This window comes from Xiphophorus hellerii, chromosome 24 (assembly GCF_003331165.1).
Source record: "Xiphophorus hellerii strain 12219 chromosome 24, Xiphophorus_hellerii-4.1, whole genome shotgun sequence".
NCBI classification, from domain to species: domain Eukaryota; kingdom Metazoa; phylum Chordata; class Actinopteri; order Cyprinodontiformes; family Poeciliidae; genus Xiphophorus; species Xiphophorus hellerii.
The window spans coordinates 8,488,798-8,501,909 of NC_045695.1; the positions used below are offsets into that span (position 1 = coordinate 8,488,798).

At 40.4% G+C, this 13,112-nt stretch overlaps 1 protein-coding gene across 1 annotated transcript in view; it reads right to left on the reverse strand.

Moving 5' to 3' along the window:
* Window positions 1-828: 828 nt before the first annotated feature.
* Window positions 829-13,112, reverse strand: part of LOC116715868 (NLR family CARD domain-containing protein 3-like) — a gene marked incomplete at its 3' end in the record, with an annotated part of 163,667 nt that continues 151,383 nt past the window's right edge. Inside the window, exons 14-15 of the mRNA XM_032556586.1 lie at window positions 1,510-1,683; window positions 829-973 (exon numbers count right to left, since the gene is read on the reverse strand). Of these exons, the coding sequence (XP_032412477.1) occupies window positions 829-973; window positions 1,510-1,683 (319 nt within the window). The remainder of the gene's footprint in view (window positions 974-1,509; window positions 1,684-13,112) is intronic.

Here is a 13,112-nt window from a genome sequence, read left to right on the forward strand (position 1 = left end):
AGGATGAAAATGAATCAGAGAGAAAAAAGATCAACTTTCCAGTTGAATCCAGTTCAGAACAAAACTCCATGAAGCCTCTAAATGGAGCCCAGTTTGAATTGGATCTTTATTGATCCAAAGAGACAAACAATATCAGACACTAAATGACAGACACGAGAAAATAAACGGGAGGAAAATCTTGGAGGTCAGAGGTCATCATCATGATCCAGTCAGAGTCTCATTAGACTCAAACTGCTGCAGCTTCAACCTCTGAGGATCAGCAGGACACTGAGACCATTCTCTACTTCACAGAGATCAGAACCTGCAGAGAGAAGAAGGAAGGAGAGAGCAGATCAGTGAGTGTTTCCAGCCTCTCTCCAGCAGCAGTCAGTGACGCAGCACATCCACTAGATGGTTTCCAGGCTGCAGTCAGACTGATCTCAGAGCTGTGACCAAGATGAACCTGATCAGTTGTTTCCTGTTGAACTGAGAGAACAAACAGATCTGAGATCAGATCTGCTGCTGCCACAGTTTGATGGATGAGGACCACTGTCTCTAGACATGTTGGACGGCTGGACGCTGGAGTCCAGCTGGACATCCTGGAGACATGGACACAGCAACAACACTCATCTTCACACCAACACAAACACAGGAACACAGCAAGCTGCTGCTCCTCTGATTGGCTGATTGCTGTCTCTGTGTCCAATCAGGAAGCCTGAACCATTCTCCTCCCACTGAGAAGCTGCAGCTTTACTGGGAACACTGGATCTTTGCTTTGATGCTAACTGGGTTTAGTTCAATATGCTGACAGGAGATGGACTCACTACAAACATTTACTTACATTAAAGTCTTTACAAGATTCTTCAGCTGCTGAACATCTGAATCCTTCAGGTTGTTTCCTCTCAGGTCCAGTTCTGTCAGACGGGTCGGGTTGGACTTCAGAGTTGAGGCCAAATAATCACAGCTGATCTTTGACAAACTGCAGCCCCTCAATCTGAATAAAGAATAAAAGATGTGAGCTGAAGCCAACAGGATGCAGGTTAACCAGTCCAACAGAACCAGTTAAAGATTCTCATCAATATTAATGCCAACAAGCTGCTGCTTCAATAAAGACCTGCTGACTTCAGAACCAGAACCAGAACCAGAACCTGGTACTGGGTCATGTTGTGTTGGAGGATTTTAGTCAGTAAAATCATTCCAGGTTCTGATCAAAGTGTTGAAGCATCAATCATTGATTATTGATTTGTTCCTGTCAGATTCCAGGAATTCACTTTTCTAGACTGGGTTGAATGACCTTTGACCTGCTTCACATGAGGGGGATTTCTACACACTGGGGGTCCGAATGCTGTCCTGTTCTGACCTCAGATCAGCAGGTCCAACTCAGTTACACAGAGGGACTAAATTAAACTCTGGATCCAAGTCCAGGAACAAACTCAGAAAATATTTATTAGAACAGAAGAAATTAATTTGATTTATGATCAATTATATATAATTATTCACAGAAATATCAATAATTATATAATTACATACAACAATGTCTCCAGTCTGCAGCCTTCAGTCTGTAGAAAACCACAGAGCTCCTTCACTCCAGAATCTCCCAGGTTGGTTCTGTACAGGTCCAGTTTTGTCAGATGGGTCGGGTTGGACTTCAGAGCTGAGAACAGAGAAGTCCAGCTGGTCTCTGACAAACTGCAGTCCATCAATCTGAATAAAGAATAAAAGATGTGAGCTGAAGCCAACAGGATGCAGGTTAAAACTGAAATATGAACAAATAAATAATAAAAATGTAGAAAATTAATTTCCCTGAATGTAAAAGAAACATGATGAACTGATTCTAACATCTGATCCAGTCAAACTGGTTTAAAGAGTCCAAACCAGCAGAACCAGAACATTTGATCAAAAATAAACTCAAAGTTTTCTATCAGCCTGGATGAGTTGAGCTATTTCTGCTGGTTCCTGATCATCAGCTGGAGACACGACTTGGTAACTGGATCAGAACCACTCAGTTTGTTCATTAATGGCCTTGTGTTCTTATTAAAGCTGCTGAAAGCCAATGGAGGCCATTATTTCCTAAGGAGACGTGACCTGATGAAGCATCATCACAGAGACGAGGCTCCAACCGACTGACAGCTGTCAGACTGAAGAGGACGGTTCCTCTCTGACCCGGCCCAACAGAACCACAGCTTCAGGACAAAGCTGAGGAACCTGCTGCTGCTGCAAACCTCACTTTCATTCATTTCATCTAGATTTGCTTTTCTACAATCAGTCATTTCTTAGATTTGGTCATTAATGATGATTTGAACTTGTCAGTGTTTGTGGCTCGACTCTGGAGGAACAACATTTCATTCTGGATGTAAAGATGAGAATCAGAAATGAGAAATAAAACAATCTGAATCTTTACCAAACCAAACTGAAACATCTCCATCATTAATTTACATAATTTCAATTATTTTACTCATTTTGTTCATCAGTAAAAACATTTTAAAGTAAAAAACTGAAAAACAAAGTTCAATAATCTCAAAGTCTGAAATAAGAAAAAAATAATATATAAGGTAAAAAGTTTTAGAGATTTTATTCTGACATTTAAACAGGTTGTTATAAAATAAAATATATTAGAATAAAAGAATTAATTAAACTAATGTTTAAAGTATAAATGAAGGATTTTATTGTATAAATAAAGAAAACAAACCTCAGATTCTTCACTTTACTGACTGAACTCTCCAGGATCTCAACCAGAGGCTTCAGATCAGAGTCTCCACCTCTATTTATGTTGATCTGATTTATTTCCAGTTCAGTCAGATCTGGGTTGGACTTCAGAGCCGAGGCCAAAACTTCACATTCAGCATTTAGGAGCCAACAGCCACCAAGTCTGTGATTAGAGAAGAAATAAATTCAGTTCTAATGAAATCAATCTGGATCATAAACAGACTAAAATATGATAACAGTGATGTCATCATCTGATCAACATCTGATCTTCAATTTACTGAGTTTGACCCCACAGAGAATCTGTGCAGTTCCTGGTTAAAGTCCAGGTTCTGGTTCTGGTTCCCGTCCAGGCTTCATGTCCTCAGACCTTCAGCTGCAGTCAGATGTTGAAGATCTTCTATCATCTGTGAAGGAAAGTTCAGTTTTCTCTGCAGCATCTGATGGAGCTGCAGCATCAGAGCCTCAAAGGAGCTGAAGCAGCTGATGAAGAGGCTGACTGAGCTGATGAAGGAAACTACTGGAGATGATGGAGAGGAGGAGGAACTGCTCACAGCTCGGACTTGGACTAGACCGTTTGGCTCAGAGGAACAAAGGTTTGGATGTCAGAAGAAATTGTTGCTAACCTCTTAAAGAGCTGAAGACCAAAACAGAGCGTTTGGATCCAGCAGCATTTTTCCTGGTGAAGCAGTGAAAGTTCTCCAGTAACTAGAAGAGGCTGGGATGTCTAAAGAGTTGAAGCTCATGTCTCTCCAGGTCTTCATGGCTAACAGCTTCAACAAAAGCTGCAGATGAAGAGTTGATGAGGAAAATGGTTCCAGCTCTGGAAGCAGAGTTCTCAGAGCTTTGGGAGGATCTGACAGAAACTAGGACTTTTTCTGGAGCCAGACAACAATCACCACATTTTGCTCTCATTTACAAACTCAGAGGAAACTAGTGGGAGGAGGAAAAGTTGGTTCACTAAGTTTCTAACTGGTTTCCATGACAACAGCAGCAATTATTGGGGTTATTTTAAAGTGTCCATCAAACCTAAACAGTGATTTTATTTTAAAAAAAGACAAAGATCCTAAAAGGAGTAGCGGCTCAATGAGTGAAGAGGAGTTTAAAGTGTAAAAGTCTCTCTGGCTGATTGGATCTTTCAGAAAAAATAGATTTTTTTCTAGAGTTCAGGGTTTTCTATTCATTTAAACATGAAAACTGATAAAAAGATAAATATTTTTAAAATGATCAAAATGTCTAAAACCAGAAGCTGCAGCTGTCCTGGATGAGCTGAATGTTTAGATGGTTGAATGTCTGAAATAGTCCAGAGGATGAAGGAAGAAGTTAAAGACCAAAAACATCCAGAAGCAGAAGAAGAAGAAGAAACAGGAGGACAATAGAGCTGAATCAGCATTCACACAATGAAAACATCTGGACTCACCGAGCCTTTCTGCAGTTCCTCACAGCTGGAAGCAGTCTCTGTCGTCCTGAATTTGATGTGTTGTACTTCTCCAGGTCCAACTCAACCAGAACCTCTGACATCTGCAGCATGAAGGCCAGAGCTGAACAGTCAGTCACTGAGAGCTCCTTCCCTGAATCCAGCAGCCGTTGGATCTCCTGATAAAATGAGACGTCGTTCATCTCCACCAGACAGTAGAAGATGTTGATTCTTCTGTCAGTAGAGATTCTATCAGTGTTCATCTTCTTCAGGTTGGTGATTCTTCTGTCAGTAGAGATTCTATCAGTGTTCATCTTCTTCAGGTTGGTGATGATTCTGTCAGTAGAGATTCTATCAGTGTTCATCTCCTTCAGGTTGGTGATGATTCTCTGGATGGTTTCTGGACTGTTCTCTGTCTGACCCAGCAGATCTTCTAAGAGTCTCTGGTTGGACTCCACAGTGAGACCGTGAAGGAAGCGGACAAACAGGTCCAGGTGGCCATTTTTACTGCTGAGGGATTTCTCCATGACTTCCTTCATGAACTCATCTAGAGATGTTTCTCTGTATTTTTCTCCCAGAAACGTCTTGATCACCTCTGACTTCCTGCTGGTGAAACAGTGGAGCATGTAGACTGCAGCCAGAAACTCCTGGATGCTCAGATGAACAAAGGAGTAGACGGAGATGTCGCACATCCCTCTCTCTCTTTTAAACATTTCAGTGAACACTCCTGAGAACAACGCAGCATCTTTGATGTTGATGCCGCACTTTTTGAGCTCTTTGTCATAGAAGATCAGGTTTCCCTCCAGCAGCTGCTCAAAAGCCAGTTTTCCTAGAGACTCAATCAGCTTCTTGTTCTCTGGACTCCAGATTGATCTTGTCTTTTTTCCTCCATCATACTTTTCCTTCTTGATTGCGAAGTTAACCTCCAGGAATGCTATGTACATCTCAGTCAGAGTCTTTGGCAGTTTTTCTCCCTCTCTGGTCATCATCACATCCTCCAGAACTTTAGCAGTGATCCAGCAGAAAACTGGGATGTGACACATGATGTGGAGACTTTTTGATTTCTGGATGTGGGAGATGATCCTGCTGGCCTTCTCTTCATCATCTCTGAATCTCTTCCTGAAGTACTCCTCCTTCTGGGGGTCAGTGAACCCTCTGACCTCTGTTGCCATGCCGACACACTCAGCAGGGATCTGATTGGCTGCTGCAGGTCGTGTGGTTATCCAGAGGAGAGCAGAGGGAAGCAGTTTCCTCCTGATGAGGTTTGTCACCAGAACATCCACTGAGCTGGACTCTGTAACATCAGTCAGGATCGGATTGTTCTTGAAATTCAGAGTAAATCGACTTTCATCCAGACCATCAAAGATGAACAGAACCTGGAACGTTTCAAAGCTGCTGATTTCTTTGGTTTTAGAAAATAATTTATGAATCAGTCCTAATAAACTGAACTTTTCTTCTTTCAACATATTCAGCTCTCTGAAAGTGAATGGAAATATGAAATCAATGTTCTGGTTGGTTTTGCCTTCAGCCCAGTCCAGAGTGAACTTCTGTGTTAACAGTGTTTTCCCAATGCCAGCCACTCCCATGGTCATCACTGTTCTGATTGGTTGATCTCTTCCAGGTGGGACTTTAAAGATGTCTTCTCTTCTGATTGTTTCTTGTTTCCTGGATGCTGTTTCAATGTGTCTGACCTCATGTTCCTGGTTGACCTCTCTAGTTAACCCCTCTGTGATGTGGAGCTCTGTGTAGATCTGGTTCAGAACGGTTTGATTTCCAGGTTCAGCGACGCCTTCAAAGAGACTCTGGAACTTCTTCTTCAGAGACGCTTTATGGTCACTCTGACACCGAATATCAAAATCTGAAGAAAGAGACAAAGACAGGAGAGGAGACACTTCAGCTGAACATAAGGAAAACAATAATTTTTTTTATATTCTCAGAGACAATTTGTGCATCAGCTTTAATGGATGAGAAAAAAGTAAATCAATAAATAAAAAGCCCAAATTTTATAAAAACTCTGCATGGTAATAATAACGAAAGTCACGACTGTAACTACGGTTCGATGAATCCCAGATGACAGTCAGAGGCGGTGCTTAAAGCACTGAATGATCTCTCTTGCACAGGTCGAGAATCTTATACCAACATGGTCACATGTGACCCCCGGTGACACCAGTAAGTCTATATAGTCACGTGACAATGACAGCTCAGTCCCTCAATCTTCTCGTGAAACACGATGATTCTGAGGGACCGAGCGCTCTGGCGGTCATCCGGGATTCATAGAACCGTAGTTACAGTCTAAACTTTTGTTCTATTTCATTCCTACTGACCGCCAGAGGCGGTGATTAAAGCACTGGATGACGATTACCGACAGAGTCCTGAGAAATCACACACAGAAAAGAAACAACCCCGAAAACATGCCCACCTCACTGGGATGATGATGAGAGCTGGGATAGGATCCCAGGTGAAAGGTGGCCCAGTTAACCCTGTAAAACCCAGCAAAGGTATTTGGGGATGACCAAGAGGCTGCTGCACATATAGCCTCCAGAGTGACCCCAGACACCCAGCATCTCACGCTCACAGAACTCGGTCAGGTCGAGCTGAAATCGCCACTCTTGACCCGTAAACCGACGAGCGAATAGGCCAGGAAACACGGCTGCACAATGTAACAAAAGCAAACCTGAAGCAGCTACGATAATAAATAAAGACAAGCCAGATATGGAGGCACAATATAAGAAAAAGCAATCCCAAAAACGGAAATTAATTGAATCCTTCAATTCATCCATGTGCTGAAGATGTTTGACCATCAATCTGCAGGCTCTCTGTTCTTCTTCATCACAGCATCTATTTTGTTGCAGTCCTTGTCTGCTCTGGTTTGGTTCTTCTCAAGTTTACCTTCTATCTCTGAATGTTTAAAGACGCGATCTGATAGAAGGTCATCAAGGAGCTGTTAACTCTCAATATTATTGGTGAATATTGTGATGAAAATATTGACTGATTAACAAACATTTTCATCACTTTTTTTCCTTTCTTTAACATCATCACCAAGTCTTCATCTCAGTCTCTAAGTTTTAGTTTCTCTGTTACCAAATGTTGGAATAAAAGACACAGCAAGTCTTTGCATCTGAGATAATAAATTAGCCATATGTCCTCCTGTATTGAAGTTCACAAATCAAATATGTTTCTAAAAACCTCACAGCTGGTTTTAAATATTCTGTAATTAAGACGAAACTAAGAACCTACAGCAGGTTCGAAGTCTTTAAGTATTTTAGTTTTTGAAGCAGATCAGCTTAAAGATGCTCAAGATAGTGAGAAATTACATGGAATTGCCCTTTAGTCATTTTCTGAAAACACATAAAACACTTGAATATAATAATTGCTTAAAAGATTAAATGTCAAAATTAAAACCTGGATCTGCCCACAAATAATCAATTATTACACAACCATTATCTGATTGATGATCTCTTTATCCATCCTGTCTGCATTTCATTCCTCTGAACCCTGTGATGTCTCATCATATTGATCCTATAAAGTGTTTCACTAGAGCTGGTGGCATGGGTTATGGTGCAAAGCGACCCTTCAGAATAAAATTAATTGTTTATTTTTCTGAACAGGCTCCAATTAAATGAGGACCAAGTTAACCAGTTACCAGCACATGAGTTCCAGTTACACCAGCTGAAATAATTGATCACTAAAAGACTTTTAAACCTTGAATTTCCAAATCTCAACTAAAGACGTGGATCTGGTCCAACAGAGACGACAGGAGGCTCTGATTGGAGGAGTTCAGTCTCACCTGGAGAACAGCTGCTCTGATTGGCTGTCGGCCGTTCAGCTCCTGTTCTGGGTCTTTCTTCACACTCACAGCTCCTGTAAAGACATTTCTTCATCAGTGAAATATTTCACTATCAACAGGCTGGAGCTGAACATGTTCATGAAGGTCCACCACAAACTAGAGACCAGAACTGGGTCAGAACAGAACCTGAGATCATTGATGATCTCTGGTGTGAAGTTCTTCATTGTATCATATCTGGTATCATGACTGATACCAGTGTTCCCAGTCTGGAAGCTCCAGTGCTTCACTGGGTTTAGAGACAATTTGAGTCGTTGCTCCTCACATTGTTGGTTGTTTTTGTTTTCATGCAACATTTTCATCATTGATTCATTCAGACTTTCATTCAAACTCTGGTTTACTGACCAACATCCTTCATGACTAACTTTAAATTAAGAAGTAAGAAAATTAAGTTACTGTTTATTGAAACACTGAAGATCAACCAGTTAATATCTTTTATTTTATATCTCTATAGATTCACATGAATCAGTTAGAAAATGGTTCTTACTTTCTGTCTGATGGTTCAGGTTCATTACTCAAGTTAGGAGGATTATCTTTGGACCGGTCACTCCTCATAGATGGACTGATGGGTCCTGGAGGTTCTGCTCTGTCCTGATCTTCCATCTTCTGGACTTTTGGAGAGAGAAACCAGAACCAGTCAGTCCAGTGATCCGGTTCCAGTAACTGTCCTGTGAAGCAGAAAGCTGGTTCCCATCATGTGTTCAGAGGATCAGAGTGAATCATTTGAATGAATGAGTGAACATTTCCTATGAACTAGTGAACTTATTTAGCTCCCAGTGGACTTGAACGCATCATGACTCTATTGTAGCTCTGTATGGAGGGAGTCAGTGAGCAGAAGGTTCTGAGGGAGCAGCAGCTCAGGTCGGGTCCACAGCTCTCCTCCAGACAGAACCGGGTCCAGCTGGGATCTCAGCAACATGTCAGCCTCTGTGTGCAGCTCAGCAGGATTTCCTCTCAGCTCAAGAGACACAAAGCAGCTTTCAGGGACCACAGCATCCAGCTGAGGTACCAGCTGGACCCACTGCAAGGAATCATGGGTAAACAGCTGCTTCAATAGGGGGATGAAGCCCCCAAACACTCAGCGAGGCCTGAAACATATTTAGTCTATTGATCTGATTGAACTTCAAAATAAAGAGACACATTAATGCAACTCTTTTAGTTAGAAACTCAGTTTGTTACAACTGATCTAAAATATTTGTGAAATTATTTATTTTATTATTATTGCTCCATTTAAAAGTTTTGTTATTTTTAGGGTTGAACCGACTGCAGTTTTCTGGCTGATCGATTCCGATTTTGCAGATACTGATTGCTAAACACAGCAACCTTTCAGGTAAGAGTCAGTCTGGATCTGGATGCATTTTTCCAGCAGAGCTTTGAGAGACAAAGAGTTTCTTCCTGCTGAAAGGAGCAACAAGAGGAAAACCTGGAAAAAGATCAAACTCAGTGAGGAGGAAGAGAGGAAATCTGTGGACGGCTTAAAGCCGGTTCTGATCCACAGACAAGAGAAACATCAGTTTCTGCTGAACCCCAGACTGATGAGGGACGGAGTGATGTGATTCACTTCCTGCTGATTTCAACAAGCAGAGAAACTAGTTTACAATGTTTTAGTTCTGCTTTTTAGGTTAAAACACCAGAGAGAGTCGCTGCAGCAAGAACTGATGGACTGTAAAAGTTACATTAAGTTCTCAGTTTATTTAGGTTAAATCTGAAAAGTTCATTATTGCTCCACACAAACAGATCAGCTTTAGATGCTGCTGTCATGGTAGATCATAGCTGATCATTCACCAGGTTAACTGCGCAGTAACTGAGCTGTGTGTTTATAGTGTGTTCAATATTTCTCTTTTTGTTCCTTATAGTCGCATAATGTAACCTCACTTAGCATCACTTTATAAGCAGCAACGTCTCACAATAAAGTTTTTCATTTGATCTAATTCCTTTCTAGATCAGGCCTTCAATAAAGTAAACAGAGCGCTGCTGCGGGGACCAGGCCCTATGAGAGCCGAGCGACCCAGGCCGAGGTGACTGAGGCCCCGGGAAGCCTCGGTGGGTTCATCGGTTAGAAAGGCTCCAGAGAGCCGAGAGACACGGAGGGACCCGGAGCGGCAACACTTACCTCTAGTAACAAGTCAGCAAGTTATTTCCATCCTGCAGCTCAAAATGGAGGCTGATCTGAAGGAGACCAAAGTTGGTTTCAGTTTCTATTTCCACAGGAAGTCACGTAACTTGTGTTTTCCTCTAGAGCCAAAGTTTGATTCATCTGAATAAACATTAATAGTTCAGTTAGATTTAACAGAGTGAAAAAACTAGAGTGAAGATGGAAAAGCTTCAGTATTTCTGTTTTGCTGTTAGTGAAGCAGATCTGAAGCTGAGCAGCTTTTTTCATGGATTCAGCAGAAAACCAGCAGAACAAACTGCAGTTTAACAGGCGTTTGATGGAGGATTATGAGCGCTCACTGCCCTCTGGTGGTGAACTATCGGAACTACAGATATTCCTCTTCATATTAATTACAGTTTATTTGATCTCATTTTCACTTTTATCAGGCCAAATCAAATCAGCTTACATTAATGTTAAATAAGAGTCACTGCAGGGTTAGTACATGCAAAATAAAACTTATTCTATAAAATCCTCCAAAAACGATTCACTGTGGGAAATTTTGAGACTCAAGGCCTGAAAAAATATAAATAATAAAAATGTGTTTGAAATAAAATTCAATCACCTGCGATAGGAGCATCAAGCAGCATGAGGGGCTAATAGAGAAAAATTAAATATAAAAAGTTAATAAAGTTTAAATTATTAGTACTTAATATTACTTAGTTAATTGCAGTCTTTTGTAGAACTGAATTAATCTGTAAATAAATGTATTACACATACAATATTATGCTGCTGCTTTTAATGTCATTTAAATACTTTTATCTGTTTTTAAAGACTGTCTACGGAAATAAGAAAATTATACGGTGGTGGTGCAAAACCTCAGCAGAGTTTAATTTCCTGCTTTTGAATAAAAGATTCAGTAAGGAAACAAGAAAAGTAAAATTTATTATTTAATATGAAAACTAATTGAGAAAATTAACTTTTATATTGCTCTTAATGTGAAAGTACTCACAGGAAGTGAATGTGGTTTGTAAACGCTCTAACTTTATCAAGTAGCTGTAGTTACCATCTCGGTCCACTAGAGGGCAAAAACACGCCCTGCTCTGATAATAATAGTTCAGTTCGCGGCTCTGCAGCTAAAACATCAACATCATTCTGACTGTTTCCAGGATAATTTAACTTTTTATAAATATTTTCCTACCTTCAGACCGGAAGCTCAGCATATTATCGTCTAAACCAGAGTTGTAGAGCTTTGATTCAGCTCTGTTGGACCTGAAGCTCCAGTTTAGGAGCCACAGCTCCTCTGAAGCTGCTGCTGGAGCCTGTTAGCATCGTTAGCATCGTTAGCTCCTCTCAGAGTCTCTGCGGCTGTTGCGATAGAAGAAATGTGAAAAAGAAATAACTTAACATTGGTGCAAAATACTGCAATTCCCAATATTCCTTTAAGACCCAGCAGATGTCGCTGTAGCTCCATTCAGAGAAGAGAAGCTGCAGCTTCGCTCTGATTTTCTCCTCTAATTTTACATTCAGCATATTTATCAAGTATTTCCTGTGGATAAAAATATTTGCAGCTCTCCCTCCGAATAAAAAACAACCCAGAATTTGGAGTGAAACACTGTGACTCACCAAATCGAGACAGCTGTTTCCTGCTAATTATCTCGGAGGAAAATTGTGCAAAAAAACTTCCTGGAAAACCGAGTGACTAAAACTTCCTGAACGAGTTCCTTGATGCCATCTGCTGGCAAAAAGGACACAAAGACGCTTTAATCCCTCGTACTGTTGATATTCCTCTCGCCTCCTGCTGCGTTTCCCCTTCGGTTGCAGCGATGTCTGAGGAAGAGGAGGAAGAGGAGAAACGATGGTGTCTCTGGGACGACAGAGAGAAACAGAGCAGCCTTCACCTCAGCTTCACCTTTCACCATCTGCAGGTTCTGCAGTTTAGCAGCAGCAGCAACCAGATTATGTGCTTCTTTTAGTAATAATTGGAGTTTAATGGCTGCTTGAGATGAGATAAGTCACGATCGGCTGAAACCATCAGTATATATTCACACCGGCTGAAAATCTGAAGAGAAACTATTATCTAGAGCTTATAATTAAGTTGCAAGATGAACTTTGATGCATTTGTAATACAAAGAACTGCTTGAGTCAAAGAACATCTAGAAACACATCGAAGCAGAGAGAAACGCAGAGTTACGGCAGGTTGCTTTGAATTATGCAACTAAACACTTCAGGAGGTTGAAAACATATTTACACTAAAAAAAGAGATAAATATTATTTTTCTCAGGTTGAAATGAATCAGATTAAACTTTCCCTGTTTTAGGTCACTGAGGAACATTATTTCTTTTTTCTCATTTCCTCAGTTTTTGGTTGATTCACCTTGAAAGGAGCAGAATTATGTCTTTTACAGACACATAATGTTAGCATCAGTTATAAAAAAATGCAAAATATATCAAATGTAACTTACATAATTGGACTTAGTCATTTAACACCTTGAAATTGGGTCTCTGTCTCTTTAAAAACTCCCGCTCTTTCTCAAACTCCACCTTCTTATAGTTTAAATTAAAACTAACCGTCTTTCCTCTCATTATTAATTACCCAAAAATAAGTATTTTTTATAATCCATAAGCCATCAACCTTTAAGCTTGCATTACTTAATTTTTTATACAGCTAGGGAAAATAAAGATGCATAAACATTAATGATGTTTTTTTAATTTATTGGCAGATTAATGTTTTTTCTGATACATTACATAATGACAGCACTCTGGTTTGGCTGCTGTTCTCCTCCAAGTGGTTTTTATTTTACTTTACAGAAGTTTTAAAGCTCTCCCAACTTTCCTTCTAATGGCAGCAGATTTTATTGTATTCTACATTAGATTTGATCAATAGCTCTCCAGGTTTTCTGAAGGTATTCAGAGGATTTTCTCACAATTTCTGTCCAGTCTTTGTACCGCAGCAGCGTTTAGTGTAGTGAAATAAAAGACAGGTGTAAAGTGGCAGGAACAAAGACGCTTAAAATGTCTAAACTCCAGCTTGTAATTTATGTCTTGATTTTCATCCAGTTTAACAGATGAACTCTG